Genomic DNA, 20,260 nt, shown 5'->3' with positions numbered 1-20,260 from the left:
AATTGGAACGAACCCAAAGAAATCAAGTCAATGGATTTTGTAAGAGTTATTTAAATCTACAGCTTCGGCAATTTAGATGATTGATTGACTTTTATTTGCAGTACGTTGTGCGTCATTAGAATAAGAATTGTTTGTTTACAAAGCTACATAATTCGGGTCTTACCCATTAACAAATAAAATAGAAAAAAACAGCAATTACACTTCAATTCGTTCCACTTAGTGCGAAACCATCAAAACAAGCAAACGGCGAGAGGTTAATAAAATCCCATCATCAGAAGTCGGCTCCTTTATCTGATCGAGTCAATTTGTTGTCTCAAAATGATTAACATGTGCTGGAGATCATTCACACAAGAACCGACTGTTTCGCGAGAAAGTGAGTAACACACGATCCCGCCGCTAAATATTAAAACGCTGCTAAAGTAGTGGAAGGGAAATCCGCGGTACTCGGATCGGTGTCCTTAACACTCAGTATAAAAACATGCAAGTCTTTGACTTAAGCTTTAGTCCAAATCATTGGCGGTTAGGATTTACCTCGTCGGGGGTTAGCCTAATCGTAACAGCAGACTGTGAAGTGCACCAGCAGTGATTTGTGTAGATACAAGTGTCAAAAAAGAACCGAAATGCCGCCCCAAGAGAAGATGCCCGAAACCGGCTCCACCGAGCCGGAATGCGAGCCCCAGCTGGAGATGCAATGCCGAAATGGATACACCAACGGCGCTTTCATCACCGAGCCCGAAACCGAAAAGGTGGAAAAGAAGGAGGACGGCAAAGGGGCTTTCGAGTTTGACGACTTGCTGCCACACATAGGCGAATTTGGAATTTATCAGAAGCTGCTGTTTTTGATGATGATCCCGTTTGCGTTTTTTGTGGCATGGGTGTACTTTACGCAGATTTTCATTACCATTGTACCGGAGCAGCACTGGTGCTGGGTCCCTGAACTTGCGAATATGACTGTCGACGAAAGGTGAGATATTGTCATGGTTGAGTAACTATTAGTAATGGGCGACGGATCTGGGTCAGATGGGTTTTTATTCACACCTTCGATGCACTATCAGCTGGTAGGCGCCTAGATTAACAAAATGCAGTAGGTATCAGGTCAGGTCTCAGATATCGTCAATTATTTAAATGTTTTACAAACTGAAAACCTGTTGATATTTGATACCTAAATCTTTTATGAATCAAACTAAAAGCGAAGAACTACTACTTAGAATTATCTGATGACTACTTCAAACATACATTTTTATATAAATATGTTTTTGTTCGAGACTGTCAGAATTTGAGAATGTTCTTCTTATCAAAACGAAACGTCAAGCTAATTTTAAAGATTTTAACCGATTTGGAGCCTTTAAGGGGCTCGTCGAACAAAAAAACGTTGTATTCAACTCGTTCGTGTGTAAATTGGGCCTTTTTGAAACTCGTGGGTCTTTAAAACTCGAGTGAGTGGCCCACTCGTGTCAAAAAAAAAATTACACACAAACTCATTAAATAAACTATTATTTTCCATTTGTGAAAATCATCCTAATTAATTAATTTCTTATACCTATGTGTTTGGCGTAACAGACATGATTAAATATTTTTTATCCACAATCACCTTATAATTGAAGTTTTATCCACACTTATGAACCATCTAAAGTACCACTATATCCACTAGTAGAATAATGAAATTACTTTATTCCACTAGTGGGATAATAAAAAATATAGTCTTTAATCAATTACTTTCTCATTTATTGTAATTCATTAAATTCAGAAAATACTTCTTGCTTCTACTACTTGCTTCTTCAGCTTCCTCAAGGATTTTCTCAGGAACAGAATAACTTTGCAACAACCAACAAATTTTTACAAATGGAGTCGATAAATAATCGAAAATAAATAGCAACCACTCAACACCTCCCGATATTTTTTAAAGTAATTTCAAGGATTTTTTATGTGACAGCCGCTGTCAGAGCGAAATATCAAATCATTTTTTGATAAAATCAGATGAAATTTCAGCAATTCTGATTCAAAATGAGTGTGATTGTGGATAAAACGTTGTATTGCATTCGTGTTTTAGTCGCGTTTTATCCACTTAAGAAAATTAAACGCTCGCCTGTCGTCTCGCGTTTGAACATTCTTGCTATCTAAAACACTTATACAATAAATAACCTATAATTTGTACAATTTTCTGTTCATTTATTTGAACGAAGAGAGAGATCTTAAATTGCTTTGGAAATTTTTTTGTTGTGAATCTGATCTCAAGGTGCACAACTTTTGAAAATGATCCTACACGTGTACTACTAAGTTTTCCTTGTTCAGGGATAATTATCATCGCTATGTCTTTGATACTGCACAAGTTCATTTTAAATCTAGTTTTTTTTAATCTTTTCACATTCCATCATGCGCGCCATTGGAATAAAAAAACAACCGAGCGATTGCAGATGACGTCCTAATTTAAACCGAGAAAGAGAAAAGATTTAAAACTGCAAAAAATTATATAAGAGACGACTAAGTCCTTGAGCACTAGTTGTTGCACTGTTTGCTCTTATATCAATGTTAATTTAATTTTTATTTCACATTTCCTATCTTCCTATGCGCTCAACACCACCAAGCAGCTTAATAGTTCAAATAATTTATAAGAATAAATAAACAATATGTTTTGGAACGTACATACTTGTTAACGAAACATCATGGTATTTTTTTTCATATAGCATTTAATATTTAAAAAATAAAGAACATAGCGATTGCTGATAATTTAAAAAAGAAATAAACAAACAGAAATTTCCTTAAAAAAATGGTCAACGCCTTCACAAACTGTTCTTTCCATTTGCTCAAATTTTAATGGAGTTTAATGGAGAAATATGTATTACATTATTTATGTATTTTAATTTAACGTCAAACATTATAAATCACCCTATTGGGGATTGTGGATGATTTAGTTTAGTTTTAATTTAATGCAGGTTTTTATAACGTACTAATACTTTTAAGAGGGTTGGAACGGTTGGGACAGCCCATTGCTGTCGGCCGTAATTTCTTACTGCGAGTCTTCAACGCATTTGTGCTCTGCAATTTTTGTGAAATTATAAAAAAAATAGGTCGCACTGATCAGGATTGTTATAAATGCCAAGCTGCAAACGTTCGGAGCGTGCCCAACAGACCGAAATCAGGTATTATTTACGACATCTTCACAAATTATTGTAAGAAGCAATCGGCTTTATAATGAGTTCCAAATATCGTTTCCTATAACAGTTAATTGTAGTTAAAACAGAAATATTTAAGAGCAATAAATAATAAATATACATACATATTTCCAAGTTCTCATCAACTAGTTAGTAACAAATTTACTAACGCTAAGATGTTTTGTTATTGCTGGTTCAACAGGTTTTTTCTATTCCAATTTATCATCCAGTAAACTATCATCTTTGTGGTTTCTTTTTTTCGCTTCCGTGTCATATCTTATTTACCATTTTCTAAGAACTTTATTTCGTGACCTTTGCGGTTAAACAATTTTGAAATAGATAATAGTAAATACATAATAATTTTAATATGTAATAAAAATAGTGAGCCAAACACAAGAAAAGTTTTTTTAAATTTATAAATGTTATCTAGTTTTTCAATAAACTTGATTCTGTTCGTTATTAAATACTAGCTTTTACCCGCGGCTTTGCCCGCAAATTTCAGAATGTTTTAAAATTATGTTTCTACTTTCATGTATTGCTATAGACGCAGTATGAAAATACGCCAACATAACACTTTTATTTTCAGTTGTAACATTATTTAGATCCTCCTATTGTTTGATTGTCTCGTTTGATTTCAGATACCTGCCTTTTGATTTTTCCGGTATTAAGCTATTTGAAGCTTGTTCTGCTTCATTTAAGACATCTTCCGGTAAAACACAATCATGCAAACACATTTTGCGAAATTGCTACTTTTATAAACAACCAAATGTAACTATGACACCTGAACATATCATGCAAACGCGATTTCCAACTCGAAAAAACTTTTTTTGTGCTTAACAGGCTTAAAAATGATAATAGGGGTTGCTTTTTGTGGGTGTCAAGCGGCGAAGGTGACGATATACTCAGAGGATGAAATAGGGGTGAAGCGGCGAAGGTGAGGGTATTTCCAACTCGAAAAAACTGTCTTTTTTTCTTAACAGGGTTGAAAATGGTAGTAGGGGTTGGTTTTTGTACAATTAAAGTAGACAGTAATTTTCTTCTTGTTTTGAAGATCAAGTGTAGAAAATTTCATCAAGATCGGAGTAAAACTGTAGATTTGCATACAAAATATACAAACAAACAGACATTCAGTTTTATATACATATAGATTTCAGAGAATTTAATACATATTATAGTGGAGCTTCTCGCAAAATAGAATTTTTCCCTTTGTCGTATCTTTAACTCGATTTCTTTAACTAGCAAACATTTAAAATTTATTAATTTGAACAGTTCGTCCTGCATGTTTGCTTTTTTCTCCCAATTTATTACATATGTATTTCATTTAACAATCCCATGAATGAACATACTTGCTGAAGGTGGCAACAACTAGTTCTACCTGAATAACTCGTGGAAAATTACAGGTCAACGAACATTTCGCGGATGATATCGTATGTATTTGACTTTCATGTGTACATGTGAAGGTATTCCGTTCATTTAATATTACATTTCAACATTCCTTTTATTTCTACTGAACGATATCATATTTTCTGTATCTGTTGCCAGTCATGAAAGAAGCGTCACCTTTTCCACTTATTCGTGAATCAGATATACTTCCGATAAAATTTATTGTGTTTCGTATCAGAAAAATCAGCACAAATAAAAGATAAAAGCGTTTCAGGTGCAGCTATTCTCTCTCAGCACATGGAGCTTTACGAAATTTGTAGCCCACTTGTCGATAGTGCAATTTTTGCCAATTAAAACATTCGTCTTGGCAATTTGTTGGGGCACGGATCGGCTGCGATTACTTTTAGATTTTATTGATGTTATAAATAAGAAACATGCGCAAACAACGTGAGCACATGTTTCCAGAATTGTAAATTTTTTTATTGTCACGTGTAATTGCCGATTTTATCGGTTGCAAAATCTACGAAGGCAAACTAAACCCCTCGAGACGTCACCCACACCAAGCGTACTTTCAATAGGTTAGAATAAGTCATCGATATGCTCTACTTACAGCAAGAATCGAGGTAAGAATTATTAATGAGGACTATAAACATCCTCTTAATCAGTGACTTATAAAAGTTACAGTAACTGCACAGGATATGGTTCAGCCAAGTAGAAAGCTTCAGTAGAGGTCAATTTAATTGAGAAAAAATTCAAGTACCTAACTTACCATTGTTTACAACGATAAAAATAGAGTTCGGAATTGAGCAATACATACTTACTTTGATTAGTGGTTAAGTAAAGTAGAAAGACGTGTGTAACGACTTATTTATTTAAGTCGGTAGGAAAAAAACTTGCGGGCTCTTATTAATTGACAGAGGTTAACCCTAGTGGTGCCAGTTTTTAGGAGAAAAATGGAACGTGACTAGTGTGACACAGATTTTGAAGATTTTTTCAGCAAAATGAAACAATTGTTGTTAGATTTTGGAAGTGGTGATAAATAGCGCCGTGATTAAATTGCTGAGGCAATATTAGCTTATCTAATTATTTTTTGTTTGTTTTCTCCAGTCATGGTTTTCCTTGCCAATTTAAATATTTGAGTAAATCGTGAAGAAAACTCCGCTCAGGATAACAACAACAATGCAAACGCTAATCGAACTTTGATTATACGTTCGCCTTTCGCACGACTTAAAATCGAACCGTCGCGGACAATCAATGGCGTTACCTTGGCACTTGAACTAAAAATGTGCTGCAAATTGCAGTTACGCAACTTTCTTCACCGCTTTGAAATCATATGGTAATAACACGACGTGTCCAACATATCGCTAGAACCAGTGTAACCCAGATTTGGAATGGGTTTTTTGGCACGTGGATGCAAGAAAAAATGTGGGAATGTTGGTCGGCCAGGAAATAAATGGGTTTTTTGGTTGGCGTGCGGCTGGGGCAAAAAGTGGAGGCGTGCCGTTGGGACAGGTCAAGGACAGGTTTACACCGAACAGTTATAAAGAATTGAGGAAAAATGCAGTTTTTTGAAGCAAGCTGCTTTTGGTGGAAAGTCAAGGATGGTGAAACTTTGATGGAAAGGAAGGAAAATGGTGAACCAGCAGATGGGAAAATGCACTTTTAGTGACAGTAGTAGAGCGAGTAGGCGATGCTTCGGAGAAAATGAAGAAAAGGGAACTGATGGATCGAGGATTTTTGAATTTGTAGAAAAAAATGTAGATGATTTTTTCTTACAGAAAAAACCTGCTTGACTTCTTCACATCCATTTATATTGACATTGTGACATTGAATTTAGAAGTGAAGATTTGAAAAAGATTCTTTGCGAAGAATACGTGCAGAATGAGAGAAGGGACAATAAAAACGAAATCTGTAATATGTCATTAGTTCATTACCAACAAAGACAATTAAGAACATTTTGTTATGTACTTAATAATTTTATTTTATTAATTTTACTGATTATGATTTTATGGATAAGTAAGTAGGTAAATACATATGTACTTTTCTATTTTACGAGGATGGTTCATTATTTATTGTCCCTTACGCAACTAGTGCATTTGATAATGACACTGAAGTGCTTTGGTACCCTTTGCAAAACATTTTTTGTCTGTGTCTTCATCTCCGCCATCGCCCAGAACTCCGAAAGTGTTTTTTTTTTTGTTTGTTTTGGAAACTGTACCCCAATTATGACAAATATGGGGTTGCCCAAAACATTTCAAAACAACATGGGACATACAACCCGTAGAATAGTACATTCTTTAATGAGCGTATAATGAAGGCTAGTATTCAAGAGGAAGAGATTATCAATCGTATGATTCCACCACTCGCCTACGGCTCGTGTTGCAATTTTCATCCTCTTGAATAATAGCCATTATACGCGAGTTGATGACTATACTTTCTCCACGACTGTACCAAGAAAAAACAATCTTTGAAAATTGAATTTACGTAATTTGATTTTTGATATTTGACAATTAAAATTGTGCCTCGTTTAGCGGTTGCTATGCGACGCGCGACTAATTGTTTACAAATGGATCCAATTGGTGATCTGCCGTTGTAGAATGAAAATTCGAGCTGACAGCCGTGGATCTCAGTACATTCTAACACGGGGCGTGGAATTGATATTATACATACTATCATTGAATATCCAACAAGGATGCATTCTTATGAGCTGAAGGTATCTTGATGGAACAGTACACCATGTCTCAATTTTTCTCTTCGGCGAAAATAAATGGTGAATTGCTCTCCTATACAAATCTTAGCAAATCTAAATCAGTAGCTTAAAAACAATTTCTACAACTTTGTCAAATATCTAGAGTCCAAATTTATTCTGAGTAATTCATCCCTCATACAATTATTGTTGTCTCGTGCCTCTTAGACTACATTACCAGAAGAATAGTCTTGATAATTTTTAATTCGTCACTACCTAAACCAATATACAACAAAGTTTCTGTGTATGTTTGTATGTTACAGATAAACTCGCGAACCACTGTACCGATTTTAAAAATTCTTTCAGTGTTAGATAGTCTGGTTCTTCGGGAGTAACCCGAGCTAGTTTTATCACTCTATCGCGGAAGGGGCCCGAGTAGTAAAATAAAATGTTGACAAGATACGGATCATCATAGCGCGCATGTGTGTTATTTGGTTACCACAGCAACTTACGCTTCTCGTCACAGTTTATAAAATTGATGTCATTGATTTTAAAGAAAAACTGGGAAATGCTGGCTTTCCACGTGAGCCAAGCCACAGACAAAATGTAGGTTTCGTATGAAAATCTCTTCCTGAGATTGGATTTCGTTATGGAACAAACAACTTACTTAACAAAAAAGATGCTCAAATTTATTGAATCAGATAATTAAACAAAATTAGAATTGCAGCAGTAAGTTCTAGTTTACTCAAAAATTTAATCAATGTCTACGATTTAATAATACATACTAATTTTAATTTTGATGAGGTCTAATGAGATTTTTCAATTTTTCTACCAGAGGGAGAGATATTTTAAAAGTAACTTTAGCACTATAAAAATGATCTTAAAACAACTTACAGATCCGTAGAAAAAAAAAGATCTAATGTTTAACAAAATTATTAACATCAAATGTGTAAACATTTCTTTTAAATTTTTTGTGCCAGTAGCTTGTCTTTAGAATCCGCCTTGAAGGTTTTACATTTTAACACTTGTTGATCCTCCACAGAAGATCCCCCTCGCATGCCTCACTTGATAATTTTCTCTCAATAAATTCCAGTAATTTATTTATTTTGTTAAAATATACATGACATTATGGAATAGTTTATTAAGTGGGTCGACAATATCCAGATCTTGCAGCCCAGATCCGCCTTTCCAAACAATTTTTTCACCAAAACAGAAATGATGTAACTGAAAATTCTTCATCACATGTCAGCACACAAGTTAATATTGTACCTAACAGTTAACTAGCGGTTTCGAGAAATTAATAGATTACGCAACCTGTAAGAAGAGAACAATATAAAAAGCTTGTTTGAAGAGAACGTTACGTGAGCGTGTTTTCAACAAATCTCACACGAAATACTACAGACGTCTAATTTTAAATAAATGACCTTAGAGTCTGATCCTTTTCAGGCGACGCCATGAACTTGTAGTATGACCATGGGTTTGGTATTGAATAATTATAGGAAAATTGTGTACAGGTGGCTAACAGTCAATTTGTCTTCCTCGAGCTAGTTCCTGCCCATTTCCGTTTAAAAATCACCTTTATCGGCAATAAATTATCGATACAAATGGAAAATTGCTTGTAAAAGAAGTACCATTGGTGTTTTCATGGTCAACGGTGACTCCTATCTCTCTAAAAAGTCTCCAATTACCCGAGGATACAAGATTACGATGTAAATAAGTGCTAATACCATGTTATTAAGCAAACACTACTGTAATTTATGCTTTACGATTTTTTGAAGTATGAATGGTCGACGCGACGAATCGCTGTCACGTAAAGATGTTAAATTAATCGATTGATTGTTATCCGTGAAACGGTACAAATTAGGCGCATATCCTCATCCTTGACAACTCGATTGGTTCTTTGATTTCATTTTTGTTCGAAACGTGTGTCAGGTATTTAGCGATTTCCGAAACAAATTAAGCTCGCGATTAATTATTAATTTGTGTCCACGTTCGTTCGAATTTCAATTAATTATGACATTTGGTAGCTACTCGTTTATGCCACTGAAATATTTAAGAGCACTTTCGGAAGCTTCCATTGATCTAAATTATGCATAGGAAGGTCAACAAATCCGCTGGAAAATCATTTACAATTCAAATCTAGCTGGAAATAACGCACTGGGAAAATTTTGCCGGAAAAACAAAAATAGGATCACAAGTTGACGATGCTCAAATGTGGAGGGATTAGTGTTGATGATGCTAATCCAAAACGGCGAAGAAATTGAACCACCAAAAGATTTCTGATTTATTAGGTTTGCTGAAGGGTTACAAAGCTCTAGAATGGTCCAGAAAGTTCAGACCGCGCTGTGCAGAAAATGAAGAAGTGTTGCCTAGGTTGCAAAATATGTTTGGTAAAAATCTACAAAGAGGGTTTCAGCTAATTGAAATTCGTTTAGGTCTACAAGGAAACAACACTTTTTCTAAATGTCATTACATAAAAACGCAGTGAAATTAAAGTAAATAGTAGCGTAACACGCAACGTAAAGTAGTGTTTAATCTGCTTGTACAGAGCATAAATCATTCCTGGAGGGTCACTGTTGGATAATTTTTTAAATCGTTTCCTGTGTCGCTGTACACTTGTTTTCACAATAAGTCGCACTTTCGGGGCAAAATGTATTTTTTTACAATAATATTTTTTTAGTAGTACATATTTTAAGTCATTTGTCTCATTTATGAAATTGTTTGAATTTATTAGAACCAAAATAGTTATTGAACGCGGGAAATTTCTTCCCGCAAAAGTTAGGTACAATATTTTTTGTAATGAATAATTGAAAAATATTTAAAAATTAAAATTAAAAATGTACATCATTTAACATTGGTAATTTTTTACTATTGGGTTGGTAGCACTTTCCGCGCTGATCACTAGATTATTAAAATTTAAAGCGTGGGTGCCGTCTACTACGATCACACAACACGTTGAACAAATTCTTCCTCTTTTGAATTGCTTATTTTTTGTGTTGATGACAATTAATTTTACAAAATTGCAAATGTGACGAAACGTCCATTTTGTTTAACATGAATTGATGTTTCCGTCTGTGTACGTTATTAAATACCAACCTTACAATGCAATTTCCCCTGATTTCAGCGTGGGAAGTAAAAAACACGGCGTGCGGGAAATCGTTGTTTCCGCACTTCGAGGACAACCCGGAAATACCGATTTTGAGGCTATGAGTACAAAAAAATTATTGTGAGAGGTTTTTAAATAGTTTTCTTGACATTTTACTTCAATTTTGAGATTTGTTTTAAATTAAATTTGTCTTAAGGGGATTCTCCAGTCGAGAAATTTGAAAAGTATTTTTTTTTCTATTAACTTTTTCTTACAAAAAAGACGAAAAGCATCCGGTGTTCATTTAAATCTACATATCCTCAAAGTAGGCGTTGAAGAGTCGATTGTGAACGCACCGCAGATTACAGATCACGGATAAGCTGTTTAAATTTAACCTCACTTTTTGCGTTTTTTGTGTTTTTACTCTGCAGGCTGACGAGTGGTGCATTCACAATCGACTCTTTAACGCCAACTTTGAGGAGAAATTTAAGTGAACACCCGATATAATGTTTCATAGGTAAAAAAGATCCGAAGAAATATAACATTTTCTATTTTAGACTAAAATATTCCGTATAAGAATTTTTTCTCTCTTTGAGTAAATTCCAATATTACATATCTTGTGACTGGATCCTTAAGGACATTTTGGAAGACTATTTTCTTTTACATTAGGGAGACTTATATTTTTGAATATTTCTTCTAAACATGCTCACTTAGTGAAATCTTGAGGAAGTGTCAGATTTTGCCTCTGAACCAAAATATTTAGTTCTCCATATTTTTATGACAATAAGAAAACTTTATGCAAATTATCATGCAAAGAGATTGTAGCAATAAATTAATTCTGTCGAAACGTGTTTGCCGTTTACGCAAATGCGGATTCCTCCTGAAGACGTACTTGCACATGACGTCTGCAAAAATTTTTCTGATTTAAAATGTGTTAATATGGAAAGGAGAACGATTTCGTCACCTTGTCAGCCGGTTCACAAAGGATGTGATGATTGCAGCAAATGCATGGTAATAGTGCTGCTCACACATAATAGTAGTAATGTCAATGCCGACAACTATTATAAGATCGGTTGTTGACTTCGTCTGCACCCAGAATAACATCGACTGTTCAATTAATTTTTTTTATCAACAAACCGCACCAAATCAAGTCGTAATAAAAATTAGAGCATTCACAAGGTTTGTCAATAATGTCTTGACACAGTTTTGAGCATCTGGAGTAGAAGCCTAAGTTTCAGGGTGACGTTGAGGAAGAAGATTAGAATTTAATTGTTTGCTCCTTACACTAATATTACAATTTTTGCCAGGCGCTCTTTTAATTGGAAATATTTCCATTTTTCGCCAGTGCATGATTGTATGATTTACAACCTCCCAAGTGTCGTAACATTTCAGCAAACACCACATAACGTAACCGTACTACCAATTAATTTGCTTTCGATTAAGAATAGACACCTGAGCCTATAAATTCGCGTTGTGAGATCGCGTTAATTGCGTTAACTGCACACTATCTTTTTTATCTCGACGGCTGCATTGTTGGGTAATTTATTAATGATGCCGTTTTCCTTGAATTTGAATTCTACACACTTTTAATTTGCAATAGTTACTCAACGAAAACTAATAAAGACACAGTTTGATGGCTGGAAGGTTACTGGGACCACCACCGACGACCCATATTTTTGCAAATTGAAAAAATCCCCCTTTAAATGTTGCCCCATTGTTGCAGGGTGGCTCTGGCGATCCCCCGAGGACCGGATGGCGCTTTCGCGAAATGCCAAATGTACGATGTGAATTTCACGGATGTTGTTAGCGGACGGATTCCTGCTAATTCCTCCTCCTGGCCGACGACTTCCTGCAGGAGTGGCTGGGAGTACAACTACACGGAGGTTCCCTATTCGTCGATCGCCACAGAGGTGAGTCCATTTCCATCGGAAAATACTGCTGGTCAGAGTCATTTAAACAATTCCTGCCAGACCGCGAATTTATTTATGAGAATTCAATTTTTCCTTATTTGATATGGAGTCTTTTGGGGAAAAGTTCATCCATTTGTAAAGGTCACGGCTTGGGTTTAGTCCACATTGAGGTATAGCACGCAAGTTGGCGGTCTCGAAGGAGTCAAAGGTTGTCACACTCAAATAAATTGAGAAGTGACTGAAATTTTATTGATACTGAAAAAAGATAAATGCATTTTTTTGTTTGTATGCTGAACATGACATTTATCGCATTGAAATGGATTCGTGCCAGCAATTATCGAATGTGAATACAAATTATTGGTGTGTCAATGTTTGGACAATTCTTTATTTTTGCCGTTCGTCTCGTTGACAATCACTGGTTCGGCTGGGGCCATAATTGCAGCTGCATCGCTGCAGAATAACAGTTAAATTGTTTACGAATAAAACGTCTGAATGATGTGATTAAAAAAAATCTTGTGCAGCTAGTGCAAGTAAATGGGATTACGAGAGAGCGCTCGTGCTTCTCTGTAAACTGATAAATCTGGAAACGTTCGCAGTGAATTAATGCAATTTGAAATTATGGAATGATTTTGCTGAAACGTTCGGGAAAATTCATTCGAAGATCGACCCTCTGAAGATAAAACAAGTAACAAGAAATTGCATTTGTGGAAATATTTCAAAGAACAAAATGTCGGGAGTGGGAAAAGTTTCAGACATTTATAAACTGGGATCTTATTCCGGTTCAGCGGAGATGGGGAATTTAGTGCATTTACAACGGTTCCAGTGCACTTGGATAAAATAAAGTTGCAGCAAAAAGATTATTTGAGAAAGTTCAAGTGTAACAGATGCTACGAAAGCGCATTGTTTCTAGTAATTTTTACAGAATTGCAAGGATAATATTAGATTCTTTTTTTTATTCCGCTTCTGTAAAATTGAAGTTAAATATTTATTACTCTATTTTTTTGACATGTGTATTTTTTAAGAATAAAATGCTTTACTTTTTATGGGATTACAAGGATCAAACAGATTTCTTGAAGAATTTTATGGTTTTAATATATTTTTTTAACATTTCATTTCTTCTTTGACAAACTATTCTTCTTCAGTAAATTTTTTTTAAATTTGTATTTTTTGTGATTGTTTAACTATGGTTAATTTGATTTTTATTGTAATTTTGTAGCAATTTGCTAAATAAACATCTTCTTTCTTTCTTTCTTTCTTTCTTTCTTTCTTTCATTATTACAAAACAAATTGAAATAATTTATTTATAAACTCATGTGGCATTCAGCAAAATAGTTATTTTTTACAAGGCCAAAAAGCGCATCTTTTTCGTTCGAGTCTGAGTTTTCTGGCCGAGGCGTAGCCGAGGCTTGAAAACAGGCAAGGACAAAAGGCCCTTTTTGGCAAAAGCACATTAAATTTTTTAGGCGACCGCACAAAGCAAAAGAAATCATTGGAAAAATTATAAATTTATTTTGTATCTACCTTTCTCAAATATATAAATTTATTAATACATATTACCAATTTTATCAGCTTGCCAACAAAACTAGAAATTTACTATTTGCAATATAATTACTTATTTACATAACATATTTTAAGCATTTATTATTTTCACATTTTACTTTGATTTTTTAGTTCTGTATATTTTTTTTTTCTTTTCATCCGTTTTTTCGATTAAATTTCAATACTGCAGTCTTCAATTTTAAAGGCCCAAATAATTTATTTATTAATTCTCATGTGTAAAGTCCGATTTAAAGAAATACATTTTGGACGATTCTTTTTCCTAATTTGTTTTGTTATTTTCACTTATTTTTATTTGCTTGTTGTCTGTTATTGTCCCCTATTTTAATTTTCTTTGCACTCTTCACACTCATTTACTTAGATAGAAGTAAAAATATTTGTTTGTAGCAAAACTGGGTTTGCGAGAATGCTGCCTTACCAAACACCGCTCAATCCATCTTCTTCTGCGGAGCCATCTTAGGAGGATTAGTTTTCGGCTGGATAGCAGACCGCTTCGGAAGAATCCCAGCTCTGGTGGGCACCAACCTCGTAGGCTGCGTCGGAGGCATCGCCACCGCCTTCTGCAGCACCTTCTGGACCTTCTCCGCCTGCAGATTTCTGGTCGGCATGGCTTTCGACAACTGCTTCACCATGATGTATATTTTGGGTGAGTGGAGAAACCTTAGCACTTGACTAACCCTCGCATTTAATTGGTTGCAACTGGCCAGACCAGATCGGTAATTATTTTTGTTGGAAAAAATCCAACTAATTAGATTAAGCCTAAAAAACATGTCCGAACCATTAGCCATAAAATTGGCCATTGTAATCAGAATCATTCATGGAAATTACATGGTCAGTGACCAGATTTTAAAGAAACCGCAGCACTGCTATTCGTATCGATTTTAACATCGATGAAAAACTGAAGTTGTAATAAAATTGAGAGGGTTGCAGTTTGGTTTGGTCCTGGTCTACTTTAGATCTGAGTTAATTAGTCCTGGTTGCGTCCTGATTAAGGAAATTAAAAGCGGCATCGGAGTTGGTTAATTATTCAGCGAACACGTGCAAGGATCGGATTAATTACGACGGCCCTAATGCTTCGATGCAATTTATTTGGTCGAATCCGTTCTGGTCCGATTATGTGCAAAGGTCACTTTTAATTGGTGGAGGGCAAACAGTGGCGGATTGTCTGGAAGGAAATTCGCATTAATCACGCTAAAGGATATATCATTTTTCAAATTAATTATAGGTTAGATTAAGCGGAAGGACAGAAAGTAGTGATTAAGTGATTGTAAACAGAATTAAGGGAGCTTGTGCCTCGTCAGAGATTGTTAGGCAGTTATTGTGTCCAACAATCGATACGAATATGGCGACCGGCTCAATGTCACAACAATTTCGGGAGCGATTTTTCGAAAGGTTTCAATTTGCTATTTACGGAAGTTTGGCTCGTTATTACTCTGACCTTCGGACAAATTTCTATCATTATTAGAAGAAATTAATACGTGACATAACTAGACAAATTTCGGTGGTCATCGCCGTCTCCTGGATATAGAGATAGAGTGTGTTCACTGGAGACAAGCTCAAAAATGACGTATCGGCTGTTAATTTAAGTTTATCCTCAAAGTTCGCGTTGTAGAGTCGATTGTGAACGCACCACTCGTCACTCTGCAGAGTAAAAACACAAACAACTCAAAAAGTGAGGTTAGATTTAAATAGCGTGATCTAGCGTGATCTGTAATCCGTGGTGTGTTCACAATCGACTCAACGCCTACTTTGAGGATATACTCATATTTAAATGAACACCCTATACATATGCCAGAATAAAAAAAAATAAGGAAAATCTACTCTTTAGTGTAAAAATATATTTTGACTTTAATTGTTCAACTACAATGTTATTTTTTTTATTATCTCATAAAATCAATCAAGTCTACCAAAAATTGTGATATAATTCAAGGTCAATGAACTTTTCAAAATTTTTATATTTTCCATATTCTTTACGAATATGCTTTATTTGTTCTTACTAATAAAATTTAAAAAGCCTATTGCCCGATTCTTTTATTATTATTACATATATTTCCACTTTTGACTTTTTTAAACAGTTTCTTCTCCTAATATCTTAATTTGTAACCGGTTTTCTTCTTTTCCTATTTTTTCTTAATTTGTTTGTTTCATTTCTGATTTGAAATCAATTATAAAAAGTATTTTTTTTAATTTCTCGTTGTGTTCTCATAAAAATCATTGTTTTGCTGCTCTGCGTACGTTACATATTATTATGTATTTTATTTTTTTTTTCTTTTATGCATTTTTTGTGCATGCCAGTTGTCTTTGAATTTTTTATATTTTCGCCTTTTCATTTTTCTAAGCATTAATTAATTGCGTAAAGATAAGAAACAAAAGAATTTTTAGGAATATTTTATGAATAATTTCTTCGTTTTAATTGAAGTTATTTTTAACATTTAAAATACTTTCTTTTCCTTTATTTTAAATGATTAATAACAACAAGCTGAAACAAAGAACAAGTTTTTACTCTTTGACTAAGTTTTTTCCAACAAAGAACATTTAAAAAAATATTTCTAATATCCTTGACGACGCAATTGACAACACTGCATTTTCCGTCTGTTGCAATATTTTGAATATGCTTGGCACAAGTGTGCGAACTATTATAGCAAATTAGTATCCTGAATGCTTGAAAATCCTTGAATGATTTAACGGTCATAAATCATTTCTTCGTTCGCTAATGCTAGACCAAAAATTCTTCATACCGCCGAGAATGTCGTCCGACTGGGAACAAATAACACAAATTAATTATAATTAATTGACTGTGATATTTCACTGTAATTATACAAATTAATCTTTCAGTCCTGGAATACGTCGGCCCAAAATGGAGAACTTTCGTTGCCAACATGTCCATAGCAATTTTCTTCACATTCGCCGCGTCCATTCTACCCTGGATTGCCTACTATTTGGCCGACTGGAAAATGTTGTGTTATGTGACTTCTGCACCTCTGGCTCTGGCCATCATAACACCCTGGATGGTCCCGGAATCAGCAAGGTAAGTTATTTCTCCATTTCTGTGTCACATAAAATCCTGAAAAATTGCAGTCATTAGGCAAATTTGATAAAATGACAAATTGGCTTACATTTCCTGCAATTGTACTAAATTTCGGCAATTTACGAAATAAGCAAACTTAAATTATTACGTTCTTGTGACAGGTAATTTCTCCCAGATTTGCATCAACAATTTGTTGTTTATTCCGCGTAATCATTTTTACATCGATCCGGCTACGCACTCTATTATTTTTACCCAACTTTCTAATTTCCTATCGTGAAAGCTTTATGGAGTAGGAAAGTTTCCACGTCCACTGTTTTTTACAAAAATATATAGAGTCGGATTGTCTAACTCTGTCTGTAGGAAAATAAAATTCATTACAAAATTTTAACGCATCCAACAACCGACTGAGCCCATTAGAGAGTTTTAATTTGTTAACGCGAAATTAGATTTTTAACAAATGCAAAAAAAAATCGTGCAAGGTAGAGCGATGCAAAAACCTGGTGCATTCCAAGGCCACTCCGCAAGTGTTGAAAGGGAATATTCTGAAATTGTTGCCAATTTACTTAACTTCCAAGTTTTTAATATTCATGTCGGGTTGAGCACCTTGAAAGTTAAACCAGAAGTTTGCTCCTTTTACTCCGTAAAAAAATAAAATTTAGAATGTTTATTAATGTCATTATTGGTCCAAACGAATTAATATCCACTGATTCAGTTTTAATTTAAGGTTAATTAAATTAGATCGCAGCTCTTGTGTTTTGATAATTAAGCTCATGGCATCAGCTGCAATAGAAATAGAATCTTAACATCGTACATTAATCGAAAGTTTATTATGCTAAACCCGTTTATTGGGCAGAATTAAATTCATCATGTTACATTGTTATTTACTCTGCAAATATTGTTGCAGATGGCTCGTCTCGCAAGGACAGTTTGACAAATCCATCGGAATCCTGCGAAAATTCCAGAGAATCAACAGGACTAAAGTCGACGACGCAACCTACAACAGGTTCAAAGTAAGTAGAAAGGAGTGAACGAAACACAGAGAATTGGGAGGGTTTCCACAGGAAAGCTGCTTGACGGCGCGGAAGGAAGAGGAAATGGACAAGGCCTACACAGTTCTAGATCTGTTCAAGACCCCCAGACTGCGAAAAATCACGATTCTGTTGATCGTGATGTGGATGGCCATCTCTTTGGTGTTTGACGGCCACGTGCGAAACGTCGGCTCCTTGGGCTTGGACATTTTCCTCACTTTCACCATCGCCAGCGCTACAGAGTTCCCTGCTGACACTTTCCTCACTATGGTGTTGGACGTCTGGGGCAGGAGGTGGTTAGCGTGCGGGTCTATGGTCCTCAGCGGGATTTTCAGTCTTCTAGCCACAACCGTGCCATATGGTACAATTCCGCCACCCCTAAACGAAATCTCTCTCATTCAGACCATTTCAGGAGTTCCTTCAGCTTCCCTAGCCATAATGGGCAGGTTCGCCGTCAACATTTCTTACAACATCGGTCTGCAATACGCAGCGGAACTGTTGCCAACTGTAGTGAGGGCGCAAGGAGTCGCCCTCATCCACATCATGGGATACGTTGCCAGTATTGTTGCCCCCTTCGTAGTCTACTTGGTAAGATTGTAGGTTCAGGATCTAGCACCAGTACTATTTTTTGTTTGTTTCGGCTAGGCCAACATCTCGGTGGATCTTCCTCTGTTGATATTGGGAGTTTTGGGAATCGCTGGTGGTATTTTGGCTCTGTTCTTGCCAGAAACTTTGGATCAAGAGTTGCCACAAACATTGCAAGATGGAGAAAACTTTGGTATCGGACAGAAAATATGGGACTTCCCTTGTATCAAAAAGTTAGTTGTTGTGACCGCGAGAAGCGAAGATTTTGATTGATTTTTTTGTAGGAATCTTGATGCAGAAAGTGTAGGTGAATTTAAAAGATCTTCGTCGAGGAGGTCGTCTATGAGGGCGTCGATCAGAGGCGAAATCAGGTCAAGCATGATTAATAGATCGTCGATTCGTTCTAGGAAGTCTATTCCTGAAAATCAGATAGCCTAAAACTGAAGTGATAGTATTTTGCATTGTCGTGATAGTTACAAGATGGTTCTCCATCTGTTTGTCTGTGGTATTACTTTTAATAAGTATTTTTGTATATAAGTATGATACTCTCTGTAGATAGTTGTAATGTTTTATATAAATTATTGAATTACTAGTTGTCAAATTATGCAGATATAATTTTGTAAACTATGTGCCTTCTAAAGTGATTTTTTAGCAAATGAAAATATGAAATGTATTTTATACGTGCTGAGCAGATCTCACAGTTAACTCTGAGTCTTGAGCGACTGAAGCTGCGATATTTGAAGGAATAGTTTTAAGTTGAAATTATATTGTATTATTAAAAGTTCCTAATAAATTTTTCAAATATGAATTAAACGTGTCTTCAAATTCTATCCGATGCCAATTCTAGACAGAGTAATGAATAAGAAAACAAATCAAGAGTGCTACCTCGTCTCTTGTTTTATCGAAACGTCTGTCTTAGTTTAATCGTACACGTATGTATACTTGCAATACACAGTCGTTTTATTGGTTGCCTAGTTTTCAATAATTAATGCTTTCTCTACAACGGTAAAACTTATTTTATCACTTATTTAAACAAAGATTCTGAGTAATTAATTAAAAGAATATTACATCAATAAAATGCTTTAAAAATAAAATAAAACACAAAAAGATTAAAATTAGAAATACATAGAGGATACAAAAAAAATATTTGTGTAGAAAAGAAGAAAATCAACAACAATAACTTCATGTTACAAGAAAAGACAAAGAAAAATTAGGAAAATTAAAGAAAAATTATAAGAAAAAATGTAGGAAAACCAAAAATAAAAATAATGAATTTCTGGTACGCTATTGGGGCCAAACAATATTTTCGATCCACCGTGTATAAGGAGATACTCTGGTGTATACTCCTATGCTGTTTTCAAGCCCACAAGCTCTTCTGAATGAGGTAACCCCAACAACAATAAAATAATCCGGACTTGCTGATTTTATATATTGCAGTGGTCCTCCAGAATCGCCCTATGAAATAAAACATTTTCAAATTACGAGTATTTCTGATTCAATTTATACAGGGTTATTCACGAGAGGGGTATACTATTCCGGACACGGAATCTTGGCCACAACTGACATTTAACTGACAAATATCAAATATGTGTGAACTGGCCATTATTGAATATAACCCAACTTTTGACTCGATAATGCCATTTCCCTGCTTTTTTGATGTAACAAGAAAAACTTTAAAGTGATTTTTAATAATCGTCATTTATTAATGACACTAATGTTTGGTTTACATATTTTTTTTTAGAAATGTCTGAAAAATGTTGGCCAAGATTTCGTGTCCGGAATAGTAGGTACTTCTAAATTTTTCTTGCCGCAACCAACAATACCAATAGCACTAACTACTAAATCT

The 20,260-nt window shown here is 35.0% G+C and overlaps 1 protein-coding gene across 1 annotated transcript; it reads left to right on the top strand.

Annotated features, from left to right (window-relative positions):
• Positions 1–417: 417 nt before the first annotated feature.
• On the top strand, positions 418–19,227 carry LOC138128736 (organic cation transporter protein). The gene is made up of 9 exons (XM_069044922.1): positions 418–964; positions 12,030–12,216; positions 14,161–14,419; positions 16,609–16,801; positions 17,706–17,811; positions 17,863–18,190; positions 18,242–18,417; positions 18,475–18,647; positions 18,699–19,227. Exons 1-9 carry the CDS (start codon positions 621–623, stop codon positions 18,850–18,852), a joined length of 1,920 nt encoding a protein of 639 aa, XP_068901023.1. The 5' UTR covers positions 418–620; the 3' UTR covers positions 18,853–19,227.
• The last annotated feature ends 1,033 nt before the right edge of the window (positions 19,228–20,260 follow it).

The sequence above is a fragment of the Tenebrio molitor genome, chromosome 1 (genome assembly GCF_963966145.1).
Source record: "Tenebrio molitor chromosome 1, icTenMoli1.1, whole genome shotgun sequence".
NCBI classification, from domain to species: Eukaryota; Metazoa; Arthropoda; class Insecta; order Coleoptera; family Tenebrionidae; genus Tenebrio; species Tenebrio molitor.
Note: the sequence above shows the minus strand (reverse complement) of the source record. Positions and strands in the feature narration are given on the sequence as shown.